Source organism: Anticarsia gemmatalis, chromosome 23 (genome assembly GCF_050436995.1).
Source record: "Anticarsia gemmatalis isolate Benzon Research Colony breed Stoneville strain chromosome 23, ilAntGemm2 primary, whole genome shotgun sequence".
Classification (NCBI taxonomy): domain Eukaryota; kingdom Metazoa; phylum Arthropoda; class Insecta; order Lepidoptera; family Erebidae; genus Anticarsia; species Anticarsia gemmatalis.
The window spans coordinates 541,943-567,351 of NC_134767.1; the positions used below are offsets into that span (position 1 = coordinate 541,943).

At 35.1% G+C, this 25,409-nt stretch overlaps 2 protein-coding genes across 5 annotated transcripts in view; both read right to left on the reverse strand.

Annotated features, from left to right (window-relative positions):
* Positions 1–114: 114 nt before the first annotated feature.
* Positions 115–4,056, reverse strand: LOC142983083 (uncharacterized). Its single transcript, XM_076129906.1, has 4 exons — positions 3,902–4,056; positions 2,301–2,393; positions 1,824–1,925; positions 115–1,307 (listed from the first exon to the last, which is right to left on the reverse strand). The coding sequence occupies exons 2-4, from the start codon at positions 2,383–2,385 to the stop codon at positions 1,174–1,176; spliced, it is 321 nt and encodes a 106-aa protein (XP_075986021.1). The 5' UTR covers positions 2,386–2,393; positions 3,902–4,056; the 3' UTR covers positions 115–1,173.
* A 702-nt stretch (positions 4,057–4,758) lies between these two features.
* The window catches only part of tup (LIM1_Isl and LIM2_Isl domain-containing protein tup), a 50,673-nt gene continuing 30,022 nt past the window's right edge, over positions 4,759–25,409 (reverse strand). Inside the window, exons 2-9 of one of the 4 annotated variants that reach the window (XM_076130108.1) lie at positions 21,277–21,466; positions 13,897–14,027; positions 13,360–13,427; positions 12,758–12,863; positions 10,492–10,609; positions 9,835–9,997; positions 7,804–8,004; positions 4,759–7,409 (exon numbers count right to left, since the gene is read on the reverse strand). In XM_076130108.1, coding sequence (XP_075986223.1) covers positions 7,302–7,409; positions 7,804–8,004; positions 9,835–9,997; positions 10,492–10,609; positions 12,758–12,863; positions 13,360–13,427; positions 13,897–14,027; positions 21,277–21,466 — 1,085 coding nt within the window. In that variant the 3' untranslated portion in view covers positions 4,759–7,301. Of the gene's footprint in view, positions 7,410–7,803; positions 8,032–9,834; positions 9,998–10,491; positions 10,628–12,757; positions 12,864–13,359; positions 13,428–13,896; positions 14,028–21,276; positions 21,467–25,409 lie in introns of all 4 variants that reach the window. The other 3 variants (XM_076130106.1, XM_076130107.1, XM_076130105.1) reach the window with 3 other exon arrangements.

The window sequence follows — 25,409 nt, forward strand, 5'->3', positions numbered from 1 at the left end:
CTCCTTGGGAATCCCCTTTTTAACGTAAAGTTGATCAAAGTCTGTCTGAGCATTCGGTGAGTCAGTAGAATATCATAGAATGGGAAGGTCAAATAATAAAACATAACATTTTGTTCACACGTTTTATTACACAGTAAAATAGTAAGATAACTCACAAAATAGTTACTACTTTAAATACGAAAATCTAATTCATCTTCGTCTCCCATCAAAAGATGTTAAAATTCCTTGTTGCGTTTCGACGAAAATTTGGCAAGATATTTTTTGACGGGATTTTATAAAGACAATCAAGAATTCAATTTTGGTATAGGATAGACTGACAGACAGATATGACATATTGATATACGATTATATAGTAACTAGTAAACATTCACAAATTCTCCTTTCCTTTTGCCAATTACGTATTAAAAATCATGTTACTTTATACGCGCCAAATCTTGTGTCTGAAGATAGCAACAAGCCACTACACCAATTATAAAAAAAGAGCTTGGCGAATTGGCGCGTACTGTCAGAACAATAAAAAAAAAGTCTCTTGACATATTCAGCGTTTTACCACGCTGAACATTGAAATGTTTTCTTTTTCAGACCTTAAATACAACTCGACCCCAGTCAGTAAAGTGGTTAAAAACCACAGAATACAAAATGAATAAAAAAATACAAAAGACCATTTTGAAAGGAATCATTATTCACTCTTATTCGTATCTTTTCAGACTTTTTCTCGTTCCGATTACTAGTTAAATGGACATAGACAAGACGGGGGATAAATACTGAGTTGTGACGTCACACCTGCAACCTCTACATGTTTGTCCAACAGTCCAATTGGTCATCCAACCTTCAAGATAGTTGGTGCTTATAATATTATAATGTAACGGGTCTTAAACGCGATTGAAAATTAAAGGTTAAGATACCTTATTTGTTTACCCGACATTTCGATTGAATTACATCGACCGTGGTCACGGGCTGACTGATGCAGATGCAAGGTGTCGTCTTGGTGGCAAGTTTTTACGCCTACCCTCACTTGTTTGAAATTGTCGGTACTTTAAATTTTCATCTTTTATTTCGTTACATTATAATATTATATGTACGAATCGCGAGAGTTTATCGCTAGTTGTTACAAGTTGTTGAGTGATGTTTTGATCAACAGTTGTTGTTGTTGGACTGTTGTTTGTAGAAGCTTTAGTTAAGATACAGGCAGTTGTTGTTCCGAGCCCGGGAGCCTGGTGTGCTCAGTACGTACATTCTCATAGTATAGGAACGTTTCTTCTTAGGCATGTCCTTGCCGTGTGTGGACTTGAGGACGCGGGCTATCACTGTAAAGAGAAATAGGTAAAATTATTACAACATTGGTTAACTATCAGATAGTTTATCAATGGGATTTGATGGATCACATCTCAAGTGACAGAGGAGCTCGTGGCTTAGTATGCAACAGCCGCGCGGATCGATTTTTGAGGTTAAGCTACGCTTGCAGAGGTTGCTCTGTTGACGGGTCACCGTCTTATACATTCCGAGCTCCTTCGAATTTCGAAAGGTACGATAAATTGTGGCTCCAGGCTGACATTTTCAAAGATCTTTCACAGTGGTTAATTAGTGTATTTAGCAACATTTAGCACTGTAATTCTGTAGGTACGTGGGTGGCCAATTAATAGTATGTGAACTGCTTTTTAATGCTTAATCTCTAAGTACTTCATACAGGACGTAAAAAGACGGTTCTGAATGTTGTCGATTAAGATAACAGTCGGTAGTCCAAAGGTCTTCGGGCGGCTTGAACAACTTTGACAATAGGTTGACCACTAACCATACGATATACAAATGTAAATGATACGTACTTTCCTCCTTGAGGTTGGCCTTCATGATGGTGTTCTTCAGCCTAGCTGTGAGGTCGCACGGCACCTCTCCCGGCTGGATGCCCAGAGACTGGATTGGAATATCTGCAAAAGGTAAAAATAAATACAATTTTTTTGTCCCACTGCTGAGTTACGGTAAAAGGTATTTGAATAATAATTAAATCTGAAGCTGGTTTATAAAATAAGTACATAATATCACGCTTGTTATACCTGAAGGTGAAAACGTTTCGCTATTTACTTTGTTAGTTCTATGTAATAAGGTGCAAATTTCCTGTTATATACCAGGAACAATGAAGAATCTGAGCTACTATTGAGAATGTTCTAATATTAATTAAACTACACTGATTGACCCGAGAATCGAACCTGAGACCTCGTGACCAAGAGTCGTATATACTGTACTGTACACAACATAAAAGCAGTTTTCTATGTAATTAAGTAGATATTATTATTTGTACATACCAACAATGAATACATGGCTTTTCTTAGGCCCCGCCGTTATGTATCGGGTGATTCTCATTCCTTTTGGCTGGCCTTCGGACTCCATCTTAAATCCTGAAAACAAAAACATGCTATATTTTATATCTATACTAATAAGCTTAGCTGGCGAGTTATTTTGAACGCGCTAATCTTAGGAACTATTGATCAGAAACGAAAGAAACTGTTTGTGTTGAATAGTCCATCTATTGAGGAAGGCTTATGGGCTATAAAACATTAAGTAGGTACCAGCAGGAAAAGATCAACAATAAAAAATGTTGTGAAAACAGGAAAACTAAAACCCACACAAACGCAGTCGCGGAATAATTTTGCGAAATTTATAGTCACCGGTAAACGGTATTATTAGAAGAATACTTAATCACAAACCATTTTACGATTTGTTTAACAATTAGTATGTCCTTTATTGTAGACCTTAATAAATAACATAAAACGTTAAATGACTAAAGCTATCTATTTATAAAGACTAGGTACTAGTAAGAATTAATTTTGTGACGGACTTTTACAAACAACGAACACAAAGTACAACCAGAACCGAAACAACTATGTGTGGATGGCACAAATAATTGTTCCGTGTGGGAATCGAACCCACGTCCTCGCACACAATAGTAGTGGCGTGACGACCACTTTAGCCAATACGCCATCGCCACGGAGGTCGTCTATAATAACGTTTGCCGGCTTCGCATACATATATCGTGAAAAACAACTGTAAAATATTACACTGTTATTTAAAAACAGTCATTATATGAAAGACCTTCACACTAAAAGAGCTATAAACTACTAACTATCAAAATGACAAATATAAATAAAATAATATAAAATGTCCGATTTCAAATTTAACTCCAAAATTACCTTTCTATTACTTACAAAGTCAATATAAAGTCTCTTTATCAAGACATCTATCAAATGAATGCGCAATATAAATCAATCAGATTAATTATGCCGAAAGGCGTCTTTGTGTGATAAAATCAATATCCGGTGCAATGTGCAGATGGCGCTGGTTGCACCGGCCATTTTGATGTTGCATCGGGCAGGTACCATATCGATTAAATTGATACTACCTGTACAATATGTATGTAACTACTAAAATATATAAATGTAAATTAAAACACTTCTGACTCAATTTTAAAGGTATAAAAATTATTTCAGATTGTTATGTCTCAAATTTTAATACCTACGTAAATAAATTGTATATTATTGCTAAATATTTAAATAATTAAGCCGCCTAACTAATTAAACTCAATTGCTAAATAAACCATTTTTTCCTTTAATGTTATACTTACACGTATATTCAAAATACAATATGTTTGGAATACTATCGTAGCTACTTAGAAAAAGAGAATAATAAAATAACGTGTATTTTTCCCGCGATAGTAAATATATTTGTTGAATATCATAAAAACTCTACAAAAGACGCCGAATAACAAAAACAAACAAAAGAAGGCGGCATCTGTGATTATAAAAAAAAATCGTAAATTGACGAATTATACGTAAGCAAAGCAGTTTTTTCATTCATAAATATATAGAGAACTTTTATTTTATTATAGTAATATGATTTTTCAACTAACCTTTGGCTCCCTTGGCACTTATAAAACCTATTTTGAATGTTAGCAAGTACTGCTACGGACAATCGGTCGACGTCAAACTTCGCGCGGAGACAAAGCTAGACTGGCGTGGGGAGTGTCTACTACCTAGACGCCCAGATTTATTGATTTCCATCCCCTGTTTTAAGCATTTCAACCCTAGAAAGCTTCCTAGCCTAGCTATTACTATATTTCATTATCAGTACGGTTGCAAATTTATGTCAGCGCCATCTGTCGGGGAGTAGCAATACCAGTAACAGAGATTGTGCTAGTTCCGTTCGGATGTAATAGATGGCGTTGGCTGTGTAGACAGGTAGTTATTTATCTTCATTTTAGGATTTGCGATTTATGAGAGAAAAAACAATGAAAAAGTGCTACAAAATACTTTTATCTATTCAAATTTATTCTAGGATACTAACTGAATATGATTTAAATTGTACGTTAACGAGCTCCAATAGTAGGAACTCGTAGTAGTACTTACTAATAATTATGGTCTTTAAAGGCAAATCTAAAGTTTTAGCTTGAAGTAAACAAGCGTGAAATAATATAATAAAAGTACCCAATCTATTTCGCTATTACAGGAAATCCTTAGTTATTTCTTATTAGCTTACTCCCGCTGATCAACTCAAGTAATTTGGGTCTAAACTTTGAAATATAGCCTGTTATATAAACTTGGATCGGTTAGGCAGTTTAGCCGTAAAGGCGAAACGGACAGATTCTCACATGTATATTTATGAGTGTGGATAATTATTAATTCTTCTACTGATATTATTATCTCATTAGGCACTTAAGCTTGGTCTTAAGGTTTGTAGTTTTATAAGGGAATAAAAACAAAGTTATAATACGTACTCAATATTTTTATTAATATTATACTCACAATCTAAGTACATTGTATTTATCTACTGAATAAATTAACTTTCTGGTAATCTCTATCGAGTAAAACGATATTCATTTTTTTATTATTTTTTACATTGAAAATTCGATACACTCGTCTAGAATACGCGTTGTCAAAAGAAATAAACACTCTTTGGATACCACCATATTATTTAAATAGCTCGATATATAATCTCAACACTGAATTACATATTATTATTTATTTTAAATAAAAAATAGGTATTGTACTGACTACTGCCATCTAGCAGAGTTAATAGAAAACTCGGAATTTCATGATGGAAAACAATATTGTAATACCATTTGCTTTATTCAAAATTAAAACATTTTTTAAATGGATAGTAATTACATATGTTATAGTGTATTGTTTTTAAGGTAATAACAGAATAGTATGGTGACATTCATAGAGCAATAATAATAGATTTCCATAGATATGAATTGTAACATTATTTATTTATACAGAAAATAATATTAGTATAAAAGTGTTTTTACATCGATTTAAGAAGATCTTATATAATAAGCTTAATAATAATTAGTAGGTAAATAATTACATATATTTATACAATAATATTTACATGAAATTTTTATTTACATTAAAACACTAACAGATCAAATTTTAAAATATTTAAAACATACCCGCGGGTAAAAATTATAACTAATTTTAATAATATTATCATACATTTTTGTTTAATTATAAAAACTAATGGTAAACATCACATTAAATAGTAAATAGTTATTTTTTTATTATTTATTTTTGGACATTGATAATAACAAAAAATCATCGCCATTAAGAACCCGTGGTTTAGTAACAACAGCCGCGATGATCAATCCCTGAAGTTAAGCTACGCCTGCTGAGTTTTTTCTGTGTATGGGTGACCATATTATACATCCCGAGTTCCTCCGTGTTTCGGAAAACACGTTAAATGTTGGCTGTCATTTTCATCTTTGACAGTCGTTACCAGTAGCTAGAATCTTGAAAGTCTGACAACCAGTCTTACCGAAGGGTATCGTATTATAACAAGTAAGTAGGTTGTGAAGGTCAGATAGGCAGTCGCTCCATGTAAAATACTGGTATTCAGCTGTATCTGGTGAGACTGGAAGCCGACTTCAACATAGTTTGAAGAAAGGCCAGGTTGATTGATTGATAACCACATTTTAGAACATTTTCTGTATTTTATAACCAGAATATAATTCCTTATTATTGTAACAAAATGTAGTTTTTACAATAGTTATTATAGTCCAATAATATTAAAAGTTGAGGGGCAGTCAAGAATAAAGACATACATAAACTTTGCACTCTCCCAATAGTAAAATGATTACATTTATTTGAAGTAACTGGCCGATTTTATTTTACTTTCTTAATCATAAACAATCTTTAGTGTCATTTTCTACAGTCGGCACTTGTAAATAAAAAGAGTTTGGCATTTAAAATGTCCTCAAATATTATTTCCTACTGTAGCCGCTAGAGGCGCTGATCAAGCTTTCATACAAAATTTGTCAATAGTTATAGAAATTCGCGGCACCTTTTTCACATAACGTTTTTAGAATTTTTCTATTAAAAGTCATGATCAACAGCCCTTCCCATTTATAATAAAAAAAATATTATATCATTTGAAAAGGACACATCTTTTTCAAGCGAGTAAAAGTACAAAGTAATAGTGTTTTTAGAAGTGTAGTTATAAAGCTCAACTGAACTTTTCAGATTGTTTATGAATAAGTAATTAAAGTATAATTTTGTTTAATCATATTCAAGTCATGATTGCTCCTTATTTACTAAGTCAGATATAAATTATTACTTCCTCCATTTTTAACCAGTTAACTATATTATATGTTTATGTGCTTGTAAAAGTCGCTAAGTAATTACTATACTGCCTATAATCCACAAAAACTTTGAAATAATTTTCAAAATAGTGTTTTTTTTTCGGAAAAGTATGTATTTGTTTAATTTTAACTGTATTATAGTAAGTTTAAAGTGTATTATCACATTTTACGAGAACTAGGCATATAAATTACAACTCAAGCGACTTTTACAAACCATTTAAACAATTACCCTTTATTGACTAAAAACAATTTAGTTAGTAGCTGAATATAAATTGAATTAACGTCATATTTATTGAGAAATATCAAATAAATCGTCTAACATCATGATTTAATGTCACCTGTCAAAATATAAAAATATCTATTGACAGAAATCGTACACGAAAAGCAAAATGTCAATCTCACATTAGTATTTGTCAAATAATAAGTCATCTGCACTGTAAAATAACAATTAATACATTTGTGATTTTTGACTAAAATCATAAATTACCATTTTCGTAATTAAAGTCAATAAAAAAATACAGTGAAGAATAAATGACAAATGACGTACAAAAAATAACAGACAACAACCAATTAGTCATTAGTCAATATTGGGTACTTAATGCCTATATTAAACGACAGTGCAAGCGTCAGGCAAGTAATAGGGGGACACTGTCGGGGGCTAAGTGAGACGACACTAGGGGGAGGGGGGCAAGCTGTCGTCGCTCTCTAGGTACGTGACGTAGTTGTCCTCCCCGTGGGGGGCGCGGGGGGGCGGCAGGTTCGGGATGTCGTAGCCGTGCATCTGGAAATAAAAATTGTGTTAGAAATTGTCTTAAAACCGGTGACTTTTCAGAATTCGTCAACGAAATCTGTACCTATGAAATTCCAGAACTTGTCAACGAAATCTGTGCGCTGCAGACCCTATTTGACCAGCTTATGATCTTTGATGGTAATGATCAGACCTTTATTAGAGCGTAATATGTTCTTCATGTTAAATGTGAATAGAATGGCTATTACGACTTAAATGGTCTCACAGCTAGCTTTAAAAAAATACTCTTCTTAAACAGATTTATATTGTGGAAGCTGTCTGATCTTTACATTTTCTTTAAATGGTACTCTAAACCACTATTTTAGAACAATTACATTCTACAATTATTATTAGTCCAATCATTTATATATTCTGGAAGTAACTATACCTGATTCACAAGCTGCTGAAACGCCGCACTATGTTGTGGAGCCCTATCGAGGTCAGCATGCAAGGCGAAGTCCGAGAGTGCCTTCCACGGAGGCTGGTATGCCGTCACCTCGAGGGCGAGGGAGCCCGCCGGCTCGTGGCGCACCGGGGAGCCCGCTACCAAGGGGACCCCCATGGACATGTACCCAAGCCGCCGGCCTTCCTGTTGCAAATGAGGATAAGATATCACCTTTAACAAGAGAGAGGTAATGTTGGGTTCTTCGTTCATACATTCAGAGGGGGAGAAGACAAGATGGAGAGGTTTGCGTGCTTGGGTTGCTACGAAATGTTGTTTTAACGTTTCTGGTAAGTTTTTCAGAGTTTATTTTAAAACTATTTTAAACTGCGTTTAATTCTTTGACGTTTGTGTCAGAAGTATGGAAAAAAAGTTAGTTTGATTTGTCAAAATTCGAGTCGAGAAGTTCAACTAAGTGTACACTAGGTCCACGATCATTTTTTTTTTGCTAATGTGACCTGTTAATTTAGCACAGGACTATTATATTATTATGTGCATTTTTTAGAAGATTTCGACTAGCAAGTTCATATAATAGCTTAAAAATCTAATCAAAATCAAATCATTTATTTATTTAGTAGTCCATTGAAATGTTACAATTTGAGGGCCGAATATTGCATTTCTTAGAGGACGCAATTTTATTTTTGGAACATGTAGGGGGGGTCAATAGAAGCTTAACTTGAAGTTTGTGGGGTCGTCACACTTGTCCCCCGGCCGCCATCTTGGAAAAGGGGGTAGAAACACTTTTTTCGCTATATCTCGGAAACTATGCGTCTTACAATAAAATTGCGAAAGCATAATTTGTAGCAAATTATTTTGCCTACAAATATGTCTCATAACGTTTTGTCCTAAATTAACAATTAAAAAAGTTATAAGCAAAATAGTGAATTTTTTTTTACAAAAAAATTATTTCCGAATCCGGTCTATTTCGGAGCGCTGTTACTGAGTTTCTAATTATAGAAATTAAAAAAAATATTGGACCAAATTTTCCTCGAAAATACTCTACAAGATTGGTCTGAGTTATTTTTTTTTAATTTATTCTTATCAGCTTAGCCTTTTTTCCAAACTATGTTGGAGACGGCTTCCAGTCTCACCAGATGCAGCTGAATACCAGTGTTTTACATGGAGCCACTGCCTATCTGACCTCTACAACCCATTTACCTGGGATATAAAACGATACCCCTGGGTAAGACTGGTTGTCAGACTTTCAAGCTTCTGAGTACTGTTAACGACTGTCACATATCTTCGAAAATGACAGCCGGGACCCACAATTTAACGTGCCTTCCGAAACAGGGAAGAAATCGATATGTGTAAGATGGTCACCCATCCACAAAACAACTTCGGCAAGCGTAGCTTAACCTCAGAGATCCATCCGCGCGGCTGTCGCTAAAAAAGTTATAGAGTAATAAAGAAAATAATTATAAAAAAAATTGCACTTTTTTGCTTATAACTTCTTTAATTGTTAATTTAGGGCAAGATATAAAACATATTTGTAGACAAAATAATTTGCTACAAATTATGCTTTTGTAATTTTATTGTAAGACGCATAGTTTCCGAGATATAGCGAAAAAAGTGTTTCCACCCCCTTTTCCAAGATGGCGGCCGGGGGACAAGGGTGGCGACCCCACAAACTTCAAGTTAAGCTTCTATTGACCCCCCCTACATGTCCCAAAAATAAAATTGCGTCCTCAAATAAATGTAAATCTCATGTAACATTTCAATGGACTATAGGTCAAATGTTGACACTTATGATAGTCAATGATACGGAGAGTGAATTTGCCGCCAGTTCGGAAGTTAGAGACAATGAGAAGAGCAAGAAACTCCCGGCCACTCTTTTTAATCGCCAAATGGTTTTAACAATATTTCTATTAGGTATATGACTATTATTATAGAGTCTTATATATAAGTCTACAAGGATTAAATACTTCTATCACAAAGTTCAAAAACTATGTTAACTCTAAAGTATCAACTCGAGCTCACCTTTTCTTGTTGCATCTGCATCTTCAGCTGCATAGTCTTCTTCTTGTCCTTGCACCGTTTGTTCTGGAACCAGACCCTGATGACGCGAGGACTCAGCCCCGTCATCTCCACCAGCTGTTCCTTCATCAGCGCGTCAGGGCGAGGGTTGGCCGCGTAGCATGTTCTGGAAGAAAGAGGAGGATTGGTTAGAGAAGTGGTCAGACGATTGATGTAAGGAAAAGGTTCATTTATGGAAATAGTTTTGAGTTTTTAGTGTAGTGAGTTTTATAGATATAACACTGTCTCCAAGGCTTAGTAGCATTTAAGTGTAGCGTCTACGTGCTTCGGAGGGCACGTTAAAAGTCGGTCCCGGTAGTGTCAATTAAGATATAACAGTAGTTAAGCCGTATCCAAGGCCTTTGACACTGTGTTAATCACAAAGTATGTCTACATAAATAAAAGTTAATCGTCAAAATCTATTAAAAAACATAACTCAAAAACAACTACACCAAATTGGATTTTGTTTTAACGTGTTTGTAATCTTCAGGATTAGTTTCGTATTGAATCAATGGGATCTAATGTTCCCATTGGAATGACATCAGCGGGATGAAAAACTACTACAACACCCATACGAAGTCGGGTCACACAACTAGTGATAAATAAATGAATATAACTTACCTCAACGTATGTAGTTGTTTCTCATTGAGTACAGTTCTCACTCTGGTCGGCTTGCCGTCCGCCGCGGCCGTGGTGCGCGCCCGACCGCTCTTGTGGGACCCAGATTCACTTCCCGAGTCTGTAACAGAACAGGAGCCTTAGAATTTAATTATTTTGAAAGTCTTTCAGCATTAATTTATATAGAAATGTTTAGTTTTGTGGCAAATAACGGCTTATTATAGGTAGAATCTTAGTCTGTACTACTTATAGTTGATCAGACAACTGATTAATATACGTAAAACGTGCCTGTGCGGTAAATCGAGTATTTAATCTAACTGGGAATTGAACCCTCGAGTCTACGATGATCCTAAAAAATAAGTTGAATATAAAATATTTATTTAATGCAAACTTTGAATTTAAATTTCTCTCATTTCAAATTTATTTCGGAGCAGCAAAATTCAGCATTTTTTTTTATTTATAATAGTAAAGTAGACCTTTCTCACACTGAAGCTTAAACTACTAAACATATTTCGTTAAAATGTTGCACACAGATAGCTTATAATCCTACTCATACGATAATTTAATTACTATACACGCGACATGCTTCAAACAAAGCCATGGACAGTAGCTAGTCAGTGATAAATCTACAACAATAACCAATTTTCCATAGGGTGACTAATAACAAAGGAGTTTAACACCCGGCACTCGATCCCCACTTGACACCTTCATAATCCCAGCCTCACGTCCACTGTACCTTTGTGCATATATTATCACGCATAATTAGTTTATACAGAGTGGACAGTGGACGCGGTCCGCCATTTACATTAGTCAGTTGTTAAATATTTATACACGAAATAGAGATTGTCGTGTTGCAATTTACAACCCCTTTTTTAATTCTTGGGTCTATATTTTTGTAAAAATGTAGTACATGTAATGTTCAAAATATAAATTTGAATTATTTTTCTGTAGAGTCAGACCTTAGACAAAACTTTGTATTAGACATTAGGCCGCGGAATTTTTTCTAAAGAAAATAATTCTATACCGAATCTATCGACCTATAGAATTACATTAAAATGAGTTCAGTACTTTACAATCTAACAATTAAATCAGACCGAATGTCATGAAAATCTGTTCAATTTGTGAAAGCGTCAATAGACAGATTTAGCTGTGAACACGAAACAGTTAGACAGTCATTTTCTGCAACTAAATGTGAAATAATTTTCGCAAAAAATCTATAAGTATAAACAAGTGAATTCCCGTTCAAAAACTAATATCTCAATAGTCCTTGAACGTGGCGCCTCAAACCACTTGCAATCTATACAATATTTACGCAGACGACAAAAAATACACAACTAAATAATATTCCTCAGTACTTGAAGAAAACTGAACAAATATAGGCAAAGTGATAACGCACGAAGTCATAGCATATCAGTAGTGTATCACACAACTAATATTCGATCTTTTATCAGACACGATTACTAAACATTATCGATATCGCTACAAATTCGAGTATCGATAATCGTTTCGCGATCGTGCCGTGATTTTTCGATAACGCCTTTGATGTACGCCGACAAAGGCGCCGACGCGTTTGATAACGCCGAACAAAGTTAGTCGCTTGTAACTTTTATCGGTTAATTAAAAAAATGTTAAATTTTAGTACCTTTTTTTGTGTGTGATAGATAGTTAAAGAATTTCGGTTTTTATAACTTCACGCTTGTAATACCGGTAGGTGAAGACAGAAGCGTATTTTATTAGTAAAGGCTTTTTACGCACGCTATAGCCATACATATATACGCCAAGGCGGACATCGTGGCTTCGATTTCCACATGGTACTAATACTAGTCCCGGTTTTTGTATGTTTGTAAAGGCCTATACAAACTTGCAGCCGTAGTGATTGAAAGGTTAAAGTCAAAGGAGTGGTTATAGGTTTGAATCCAACTCTTTGCGTTTATTCAGGTTACAGACTATTTGTGTGCTTTTCATAAAACTCTATTCAGTCAATTTAGCTTGTAACAAACATTCATACATCCTTACAAATTGCCGCATCCTACAAATATTATTAACTATATCCTGCCTAAGACTGCCCTCGTGGACGATTTTCTTCAAAATATCGTCTTGCTAAATTTCATAAAACTTTTGTCAGCGGTTTCACCGTGAAAACATATTAGTCAGATTTTCTCATTTAAAATATTATTGGCTAGTCAGAAACAACTGCAAGGGAACAAAAATACTTTCCCAGGAATCGAACCCGAGATTATAAATAGTTAAAGATGGGTATTGCACTCACCGGACATAGAACCTAGTTCGTGCGGGTGATGTGAGTTGTTGTTGCTGAGCGTCGTGTTGTTGTTGCTCTCCGTGTTGCCGCTTGTTGCGCCGCTCGTTGTCGAACTCTGATACAAACAATATTATATGAATATAAGTGCTTTTACTTTACAGGATGACGTTAACACCGACACGGGAATGAAACCTAGGATGAGCTTATACATGATCGAACTTCACTGTGAAGACTCAAGCATGGAAATCTAGAAAAAACCCGCATAGTACATTAGTTAGGGCCAGTTAAAGTTTAGATTTTATTTCAAAAATGGACGTAAGGGAGACTAGACAATTTGTTAAGTATACTTATATAGATTATTTTCACATCGATTTGTAATTTGTGTGATATGTAGATAACAGATCCAGATTTTCTATGAAATTTAAAGTACTTGGATCCGCACATTGAACTTAGATGTTTTCGGGGTTTCGGGATCCTCTGATGCAAGCATGTAATTAAAATGTTAATTGTTTCATTTCCGTTTCTATTTGTTTGTCAGAATAGTTTTTCGAAACTCAGAAGTTATGGTAAATGCTAAAGATATTCTACAATAATGTACCTATTGTAATTACCTTTTCTAATACGTCGTGGTCTTCTCTACAATATAAAGCTCCTCCTTCTCGTAACGCGAATTCATCTCCTGTTGAAAAAACAAATAAATAATTTGTTTAGGAAACATTATTAATGCAGTATATTTTTCAATGCTCATTAAATAATCATAATCTGAACGTAGTCTAAGGAGGCCCCACATAATCAATAATATGCGCTATATTACCGTTTAGGGTTTATATTTTGCTATGAATTAGTGAATTTCTATACAAAGTCTATCAACTTGACTGCGCAATCTAACATACACACATAACCTTACGCCGGATGTACCCGAAGGTATTAACATTGTAGGCGTTTCGCCATTAACAATGTTAGTCCCTTGTAATAGAGGGTGAGCATTTTGCAATATACATGACCCGATACCAAACTCCGGAATACTATTGAGAATAATGTCAACAGCACTCGGAATCGAACCTAAGGCCTAGTGGTCAGTATTGTGCAATATTATTGATCTTCCAGCGGTGACCTAAGCTAGTTAAACATGGTCTAAAGCTGCTCACCAGGTATAAGTTGTCTTGCGCACGCGCAACATCTGAAACAGTCGATGTGGTAGATCTTCGTTTTGGCGCGCATCACGAAGTCGTTCTTACTAAATGACGCGCCGCATTTGTCACACTTTGTGCCGAATAACCTGTAGGCAAACAATAATATTACATTAATATTAGAACAAAAATATTGGGACTACTTGGGAGACCCAAACTGAGGTGGCGGGATGATCTGGACGCATTTGAGAAGGCCTGGTTGCATCTTCTTGCCGATAGGGGGATTTGGAAGGCCATAATAGCCAGTTCTAATGAAACTAACTAACTGCGCAAGAGTTTGTTTAAATTGCCCAAATGCGTGCTTAATACACAGGTAAGGGCTGGGCTACCGGTAAAGGCCTTAAGCCGACGGCATAGCTTTGCTTGTAGTCCATGACACAGAGATTTTATAGCTCCTCATTCCATCTCCCTTTTAGAAAATTACATATTTTTGTGCAAAAAAAATGGGGGCTACTTTTTAGCTCGACCGAGAATCGAACCTAAAACTTTAGTATCCACAGGGATTTATTTTTACGTACTTAGGTATAAATTTTATTTACGTATTCTTTGTTTCCTATAAAAACTAGTCTATTAAAAACCCCTATATATTCCAAAACGCGAATTCTGAAACTCGATAGGCATCGATAAACAAACTTATAAAACCGAAATAGGCCGGGATGTGCGAGGGATGTATTTTTAAAACCCTCCCTCGGTAGGGGGGTTCATCGACCGGGGGAGGTTTCAGCCCCTAGCCCCCTTGCAATCCCGCTAAAAGCTTTGCTATCCACTCGTGGGGTTGATACAGGTAGATATTTACTCAGGGGCGTATTCCGGCTTAGTGTTAGAATAAAATGAAAATATGCCTTTTTCAGCCTGAAATTTTTTTGGGAGTTGTGTAGAAAAGAATTTTGTATTATAAATGTTTGTTTATTGGTGCTTGAACTACCATTTTTTTATATTTCTAGGTTATTTTTTGTGCTTTAGGTAGGTATATTACCTATTTACTAGCCAGCAAGAAATGATGCTAACTTGGGTAAGAACTATCCTACTATAATATTATAAAAGCGAAAGTTTGTGAGAATGGATGTATGTTTGTTCCTCATTCATGAAAAAGCTCCTGGACGGATTTTAATGAACTTAGGTACATTGATAGCTTATAACCTAAATTACACATACGATACTTTTTTCCTCTGGAAAGTTCCTCTGAAGCTTTTTACATGGACTGAGTTGCGGGCAGAAGCTAGTCATTAATAAGAAAGTGTTTTTGGTCCAAAAGTGTGGTTAACGCCAGAACGGCTGAATCAATTTGGATAAAATTTGGCAGCGTGATTGATTATGCTCTGGGGAAGGGCACGTAGTTACTTTAAGGGTACTTTTCTAATAAAAAAGTACGAGTGTATATCTGTGATCATAATCTACTTTCAGCACGATATAGTAGCGAATTTGTACTTGTATTTTTCGGAAATAATGAACCTTCGCTATGGTGAATTTTGTAGAATAAGTTCAGTATTATAGAGTTTTACTCTGTTGTAAAATAATATTTTTTGCCCGTGTCTTCTTTCGCGTTATTTTTCTTTCCCGGGGTAAAAAGTCTTTAGGTACTTTATTCCAGGTTATAAACTGAATCTGCATATATAATTGCATCAAAATCGATTCAGTAGTTTTGGTGATATTGAGTAACAAACATACAAACAAAGAAGTATAGATTATAATAGGTATATATGTACAATGGACTTTGAAGCAGGAAAATCGTGGAAATGTTCACATTCAAGTTGTTTTGTATTTATTTTACATTTAATTAATTACTTCCTTGGTACAAAAAGTAACGTTTGTCTGTAATTTCCGGGTTCGAATTCCGTGTAAAGTAGAAATAATATTCCTTCTTTTTAATTTGTTCGGTTTAAAGAATTTTCCTGAAAATAAAATACCTGAGTAATTCCACTGAAAATGTAGCTACATATTTTTTAATGTATTAAATATTTTTCATGTTTTTTTTTAAAGACAACTGCTGCACTAAGATTTGCTCTTACGTCGCGGGAACCTTTACAAACATACAAACAACGGACACAAAGTACAATCAGACCCGACATGGAACAATTTTGTGTGAATTACGTAAATAATTGTTCCATTTAAGAATCGAACCCACAACCTCCCAACACGATGATAGTGGCGTGACGACCACCATATCCAGTGTTTATTTTATTACAAACTAGCTGACGCGCGCAACTTCGCTTGCGTCACATAAGAGAGAATGGGCCAAAATTCCCCCTGTTTTTGTAACATTTTTAATTGCTACTCTGCTCCTATTGGTCGTAGCGTGATGATATATAGCCTATAGCCTTCCTCGATAAATGGACTATCTAACACTGAAAGATTTTCTCAAATCGGACAAGTAGTCCTTGAGATTAGCGCGTTCAAACAAATAAACTCTTCAACTTTATAATATTAGTATAGATTAATTAATTCTAAACATGCTTAATTAACTCTTAATTTAATAAAAAATATCTTGTTCATTATAACTATAAACTCGCTCCATCTCTTTCTTTCTAAACCTTTTAGAGTAGGACAGAAACACATGTCAAATGAATGCGTATACCTATGGTATCTCTTTAATTCACAGTGTTATAAGGTTATCAAATATTTACAAACATTATCGGCATTTTGTTTCAAAGAAAAAGCGATAAAAACCATGTTAGATGTTTTAATACTGATACGCAGTTATTAGAAATTAGTTATCTGGTAAAGTCTGGTATTACTAATCTATACTAATGTTATAAAAGCGAAAGTTTATCCGTCTGTCGCAGATAAAAATAGTTTGATTTCGGTAAAGACCGTAGGCAACTTATTTATAAGAGACTAGCTGACCCGCGCAACTTCGCTTGCGTCACCTAAGAGAATGGGTCAAAATTTTCCCCGGTTTTGTAACATTTTTCGTTGCTACTCCGCTCCTTATGACCGTAGCGTGATGTTATATAGCCTATAGCCTTCCTCGATAAATGGGCTATCTAACACTGAAAGAATTTTGCAAATCGGACCAGTAGTTCCTGAGATTAGCGCGTTCAAACAAACAAACAAACAAACTCTTCAGCTTTATTATATTAGTATAGATTTTACATTTAGCTAATTAACTCTAAAGCATAGATATACTTGTACTCTGCTCAATAATGATAATACTAAACGTTCACCCATCCATGAAAACCTCGCGTCAATTTTGATTGCTTACCTAACTGACATAACCAAATAATGCAAAATCAAATAGTTATATATATTTGTAAACCCATTCTGAACCTTAAAACGTTTGCTCTTATTTTTATTTTGTCGTAAGTATAGCTAATGGTCAACATAGCGTCAAAATTTTCAAGCCGCCCGAAAGGCCTTAGACACGGCTTAACGATTGTTTTCTTTATTGACAACAACCGGGACCGACTATTTACGTGTCCTGTGAAGCACGGAGACGCGCAGTTCAAATACCACTATGCGGTCACCCATCCATAGGATGACCGCGCCAACGGTTGCTTAACCCACAGATCGTTTACAACTGGCTATGAGGTTCTCAAATGTTTATACTACCGCATCCTTAAGGATAAAAGTGTCAAAATTGACATTTAGACGTTTAATTTATTAGTTGTTTACAACAATATCCATATTATGTGAGGAGTAATATGTGAGGCTGCGCCGTTAAGCAACCGTTGGCGCGGTCATTCCGTAGATGGGTGACCGCATAGTGGTATTTGAGCTGGGCGTCTCCGTGCTTCGGAGGGCACGTAAAAAGTCGGTCCCGGTGGTTGTCAAACAACAATATCCTTTATATGATTGATTGTACACAAACAATGATAGATTGACGGTGTGTACGTAAATAATTACGTTTAAACAGTGAATTTCCTACGAGTAGTGAGTGAGGCGAAGTCGGGTGTAAACATTATGTTTCCGTTGAACTGTAAAGGGTTAAGTTTGATTTATTTTTGTCGTCGATTTATTTCTAGATTTGATTGTTTAGTCTGTCTTTTTTTGAGTGTTTTTTTTTGTGTTAGAGCGCATTTACCGGTTGACTTGAGGTGAATATTTTTTGAGGCTTAAATACCGAAGTTACACGAACTTATCTGCTAAAAATTAAGGTGATTCTTAGATAGATCTAGACTGAAATTTATGTGGATTTTTTACAGAGTGCTCCTGTATTTAGGCAAAATTTTGAGCTCAATATAAAAACCAATACTGATACACTTAGTTCTGAGGGCACGGCAGCTTTAGATATTCTTGCAGCTAAATGATTAATTTGATTAAAATGTAATTCTGCATACTGATTTTTTTTTTCGCGTTAAAGGAAAAACCTACTACAAAAAAAAACACGGCGACCATAGACTAAAGTATCTTATCATAAATACGCCATCGCAAATATAACCCCAAACGGGAAGCGAACCTCTGTACTGCACAGAAACGAATCCACAAGCGTTTATTGACACAGACGTCAAGCTATACAGTAGATGTTCGTCAGGTCAATTAGCGTAACGCGAGACGGCGAGCGAGTGTTCGGTTACAGCGTTACAGCCGATAGTGACGTGTTGATTCTGTACACAGATGCAAGGTATTCGCTTACTGATGGGGATGTATTGGGCGAAAATGTAGCTTAAATCCATACTAATATTATAAATGTGAAAGTAACTCTGTCTGTCTGTCTGTCTGTTACTCAATCACGCCTAAACTACTGAACCAATTCGCATGAAATTTAGTATGGAGATATTTTGATACCCAAGAAAGGACATAGGCTATATATCATCACGCTACGACCAAAAGGAGCAGAGTACCAGTAATTAATGTTACAAACACGGGGAAAAATTTCCCCATTCTCTCTTATTGGACGCAAGCGAAGTTGCGCGGGTCAGCTAGTATTTTATAAAACGACTTCTAGAAGATAGGAGTTATGTTTGTAGCATTTTCTATCGTATGGTTAGTGGTCAACCTAGTGTCAAAGTTGTTCAAGCCACCCGAAGGATTTTGACGTGGCTTATCCACTGTTATCTTAATTGACACGAGACTGACTGTTTACGTGCCCCCCGAAGCACGGAGACGCCCAGCTCAAATACCACTATGCGGTCATCCATCTATGGAATGGCCGCGCCAGAGGTTGCTTAACCCAGATCGTTTACCGACCGGTAGGATATTTGATGTGAGTTAACCAGTAAGTAGTAGTCAAAATGTAGTTAAATTAAAGCTTTTTATACTATAAACAGGGAATCCAACCCTATAGACAACGTAAGGCCAAAGCCTGTGTCCAAAACGCCACGGTTATTTCCATTTAATTAAACAACTGTTATCAGATGTTCGTGTTATCAGATAACAGATAACAATGATAACTTAAGTGTAATTCATCATTTTTTATATATTATCTAATAATAAGTGATATTTTTTTACAGATTTAGATCTTAGCATAGTCTTTTACAGTAACTCAAATTTTGAAACGTGAAAAATGTGCATGAATGTATGATGAATGAAGCAAAAGAAGTTTGAAGAGATCGTCGCAAGTGGCTTTACTTGGTCTCTGACTGCTCCCGTGAGAAATAGGCGTAATTTAAAGGTAGGTACGTAAATTTGACACACTAACATATTAGGTCAGGGAAAAAGTCTTTTTGCATTATAGTATGTATGAACTTGTAATAAAATCTTTTCTCTACACAAAAAAGCTCGATATTTGAGTACCTCACGAGCTCATTGAATGAAACCTAATGAACCGTGTACTCATTTGTGATTCTTGAAGCCAAAGAGATTTCATACAAGTTCATACATACTATAATGCGAAAATACTTTTTCCCCGACCTAATATATTCTATTTATGTAAAAGCGTGAGAGTAATATTTTGGATTCACCAATTTTCAATGGGAAGTTCAAATTAAGGTATAGAGCATCCTAGTATACGCTCATTAAAGAACCACAATTTAAACACCTAACAATGGTCATAGGCATTTCGACACATTTCTGCCTAGATCTACAAACACAAAAACCGTATTTATAGAAAAAAGTTAATCATTTATTACCTTTTACAAAGCTATAACTTGTTTATAGCAAAAGTAGGTAAAATAAAGTGTTTAAAGTAACATTAGAAAAGTAAATTGCAGCTGACATTTAAAAAAACATATGACATTTGCAGCTGTCACTGTCAAAAATGTCACTGTTTCTTCCATTGTTGTCAAACATTGACAATTAAGACAGTAATAATGATAAATTAACAGAATATTAAAGTGATAAATTAAAATGGAATTACAAATACCAATTGAAAGTTTACAGTTTCTAAAAATAAATTCTCAAAAAGAAAACACGGCTGAACGTCAATCATAAGCCGGCGCCACTCTTGCACACACACCAAAGATGAAATTCACTAAAATAGCCTCTAATGTTTATCTTTTCACCCTTCCATCTTCGCTGCTAAAATATAGTATTACATCAACAAACATTCCTGTGCCGCCATTACTAAAAAGTTGACATAACCTCAAACATCCTAACATCTCAGATATAAGGTTCAAAATTGATTGTATTCTAACAAATATTAGTTTTATTAACTGTAAAATACGTTGGTAATATCTCACTGTGATGTGCCGAAGAGAAAACAAACTGAGTTGAACTGGGCATTATGTATTTTGGCGGCAAAACAAACGTCATTTTGACAGCACGCCGGGCAGCGGGAATATGATACGTGTTTGTTCCCGTTTACACATACCGGCCGGATAAGCGCGTTTTCGATTACAAATGTTTTTTTTTACGTCGATATTTTCTTTGGGAATTTTTGAATTAGTGTTGTGACTTGTGTTTTAGTGTGATGTACGTTTAGTCAATATGATTGTACATAATTTTGTGATTTGTGAGTTTACTTTCTTAACTCGTTTTTTGAAAATCTTTTCCTGTGTTTAGAAAAGAGTTTTGTTCAACGGTGCATTCAGATTTTAACATGATTCAGGTTGCCTCTATTTCCTGAGTCTCACAACTAGATGAGACGGTAAGACACGACCGGCTAGAGGTCACACGTAAGACCGACGGCTTTTCATGCTCTTGGAATATTCAAGTTTAGGTTTATGAGGCAAATTTTTATAATCCGAGCGAACCCTTGCTATGTACCAGCCACGTTACAAAACTGGCTACTATTGAACCTTTTCAAATATAAATTAGAAAAGGCCAATAGCACTTTGCACGGCCCGGATATCCAACTCGAGACCCTCCGATTAACAGTTGGATACACTCCCAATCTAGCCATATAGACAGTCAATTTCATACCAATTTACCTAGCAAATAACTTATCTAACACTTATCAGTGAGTTGCTAATTACATACATATATATCTAAGCCGTTAGCTAGTTCTAAATATAAAATTACCTAGTATAATCTCTTTTGCAGTAAGTCTTGCCGTCTCTGACGAAGCACGTGCAGCTCTCGTCGAGGAACTGGCGGCACTCCTGGCACTTGAGGCAGGCGGCGTGCCACTCCAGGTCCGGAGCCACCCTGAGGATGTACTGGTCGTGGATCTGACCGCCGCACCCCACGCACAGTGAGAGACGGAGCTTTTCTGTGGAACAAGATAATTTTGCGTATAAATAATAGCTTATATCTGGCACTGCTTAAATAATATATTTTTTTAAAAGACATCTCCCGCATTAGGAATTGCTCTTGTGTCGCGGGGAATTTAACAAACATACAAACAACGGACACAGAATATAACCAGAACGGAAACAACAATTTGCAGATAGCACAAACAATTGTCCCGCGTGGGAATCGAACCCAAGACCTTCCGATCGGCGAGCACCTTAACCATCCAATAAGATCAATCGATCCGACAAATGTCAGATCTTTAACACGATTCCGTACAGTCTGTACTATTAAGCATCAAGAGTTTGACATTTAAAATATACGGTAAAAATAGTTCCTACGGCGCCCGATAGAGGCGCTTATAACATTTTCATATAAAAATCCTCCATAGCTAGCCGATTTTTAATAGTTACAGTGGTTGCGCTTAAGTGATGAAAAAAGGATTCATTAATAAACAATTTCGGTTTGCCGTTTTGATGTGTAAGGACAAAAACTGAACACATTTTTTTAAGCTTGTGTTCGCTTTTTAGCCCGTGAGGCTCGATTGTTGAAAATAGAAGCCTGTTTTAAAAAAATAAGTTTGGGTTTTCCTTCTAACAATGTTAATTTTCTTTAGCACCTACATTTTCAGTACCATGGTTTTCAAGCTAGTCTAATTTGAATTTGGACCTAATTCATATATCCATAGTAATTTTGCTAACAAATATCAAAATGAAACCTAGCCTTACACTTAATTCTCTTAAATAACAGTACCTACCCTCTAAAAATACATACAAAAAGTATACAATTCTCAGATTTCATCATCAATAATCCAGCATTATATTTACGTTGAAACAACACAGGTTAACCCTGCAAACGGCGGCTTACAATTTTATACCAAAGAGGGCATAATAACTGAAATTATGAATAAATTACACAGCGATCGATACCGGTAGGCGTGGCTAAGCTCCGCCCCTCCCCTAAGCAATGCGATAATCTTGTTGTCTCCCTCTACACGGTCTCTTTCACTCACACGTAAGTTATTTGAAGTTATAGTTTCATATATTATGATTAGTGAATTGTTAGAGCATCAGTAGCTGGTTAAATTAACCGATTGGTGAACGATTAGTGGGTTAAGCAACCTTTGGTGCGTACATTTTTAAGATTGTATTGTGATGAAACTTTTCATGCCTAAGAGTTTTATAACAGTTCTTGAAGTAATGCAAAGTCACAACCCGGATTTAACAGTGTGGTAGCCTCAAGGCTTGACCTCTCCCTCATTCCGGGAGGAGACCTTTGCCCAGCAGTGGAGCATCAATGTTTTAAATCATCAATAAGATGGATGTTCTTTATAGAGCATAATAAGCAGAATGCTTAATAACCGGTAAATTCATCATCTATGCCGCGACGCCGACAATAGTTAGTATTTGTATTTCTTCGTACTTCGTAGGGTACGTTTAAAATCAGTACTTCAGCCGTATACACTAAAACCTAAACTTCAGAGGTATTGACAGTTAACTACATAATTAGGTCTATCTAGGTCATTTGTGTCGTATTACCTAGACCTTTGTAAAGTCCCCTGTGAGACGGGTATGACTCATTGTGCGGGTTCGCTGTAAAATATATGTATGCTTGTCATTGGTGTAGCTAGGTATTGTTAGTTAATTTCTAGCCATGTCAAAGGCCTTCGAGCGGCTTGATCAACTTTGACACTAGGTTGACCACTAACCATACGATAAGAAGAAGTCATCTTATACCTTAAAAGTAGTTATTTATAAAAAGTTAAGTATCACTGTCGGGATGTAAGTATGTTTGCCATCTTATAAGTGGTAATCTCGAAAAATACTGACTAAAAATTTTCTCCAAAAATCTTATTACTCTATTTATGAAACGTTTATGTTCTTTGGTCTCTGCCTAGTCTTATGGAAATAAGGCATGATTCTATACTATTAAAACAGTATGAAATGCGAAATTTAGAAAAAAAAAAATTAAAAAAGTTCATTTATGCGTAATAAGAGATCATTGATTTCAAACTACATAATGCAACCGGATACTTTTGCTTGAGAAAATTATTTCTTAAGTTAGAAGGAAATGCTAAAATACTATAATTATAGTTGCAACCTCTAAGTTTCCTGTAAGAGAACTATCAGGAAGTTATTACAATATCAGAGTTATCTTATAGACTGTTGAGATTGAGCTTCTATTCCTGGGTAAGGCATTTAATTTGTAGGTGTGTTAATTTTAATATTATTGTTTTTTTTTATGAGAACTCCCGTAATAATAATTGCACTTGTGTCGCGGGGACATACGAGTACATATTAGGTCGGGGAAAAAGTCTTTTCGCATTATAGTATGTATGAACTTGTAATTGGATAGTAGTGGATTGACTTAAAGATAAAGATAAAGACACATTTATTACGTAACTGTGTACATATGATGTTAATATTAGTGTTGAATCAACAGTTTACCCATAGCTGATGTGCAATTTTTGACAATTTAAAGCTAAACTTAATTATTTATATTTAGTATTAGTAGGAATTATTTATTTCTAAGTTTGTATGTAAGCTTCGATATTTATATATTCCGAATGAGTGATTCATCCTTTAAAACAAAGCGTAAAGACTTTGTCAAATGATATAAGAAAATAAATTGAACCGCAGACTGTGATCGGCAGTCGAATAATTAACTATTTAAACTACAAAGGTAGTCATATTGCGTTATTTCAAAAGACAATTATAATAACTTTCCCGTTATAGATTTTATTGATATTAAAATTACACCACTGCATTATACCTTTCAAAATAAGTAATAAAAAAGCCATCACAATGATTAATTAAAAAACTGCATCTCGAGTAATGAGAATTCACAATTAAAAATAACAATAACATTTTTTATCGACTTCATTATGCTTTGACTTAACTTACGTTTGAAGTAGATAATAAGTAATCTATCTGTCTGTCTGATATAAGATCACGGCTAAATTGCCAAACCGATTTTGGTGAAATTTACTATAGATATATATATTAATAGATAAAAAGTAAAGTAGACGATCAAAAACCTAATGAAGGCTACCTTATTTTTGGAAATCACCCTCTGAAAAAAGAATGAAATAGGTACGATCGCGAGTCGTGAGGCTAATCTATGTTCACATAAAATCGACATTTTTTTTCAAATTTAAGGTTTTATACACGTCTTTATACTTAGGTATATTTATTCTACTTTCGCCCTACATGATTATTACTTATTACTTCAGGGAAATTTACGTGAATTTATTATTATGTTGGTTTGTTTGACCGGCACGGGTTAAAAATATTCAAAATAATTTTAGTATAACTACGACAATATTTCTTTTGTTAGGCCATAACAGACAGACAAAAGTTTTTGCATGTATAATTAGTGTTCAAATTTCAATTACGCGAGTGCATTTGTACGGCTAAGTTTACGATTGTTTTATGATACGAAACCGTTTCGTTAATTGTATTTCAGTTATTACAGTTAGTTTAAACTGAAAGTTAACTGTTACTTCTTTGTGTAGTTAGTTTAACTAGTGTTCAAGTTGTTGAAGCCCAGTGGGGTTATTGATAGGTCTTCAAATCTGTTTTTTATTGACATCTGCGAAAACCGTCCCGTTGTTTTCACGGCTGAACTGAATACCCGATTTCGTTAAATTTTCTAGGCCTTAATTCCACTGTGTTTTCGAAGTACGGGTATAGACTTGGCACAGGGCATTTCTTCAAAAAGTGTTTAACATACTCTCGCAAGAGCAAGATTACATTACATCTACACTACATATAATAATATTTCTATTAGCACATAACTTTGTTATAATTGGATTATTGCCTTTTTTCTTAGAACAAGAATCTATTCGGGTACCCGTTTATCCTAGAAAAGGAAATAGTGGTTTATGTGGTATTACGAATAATAACCGTCCCAATAATCAACCA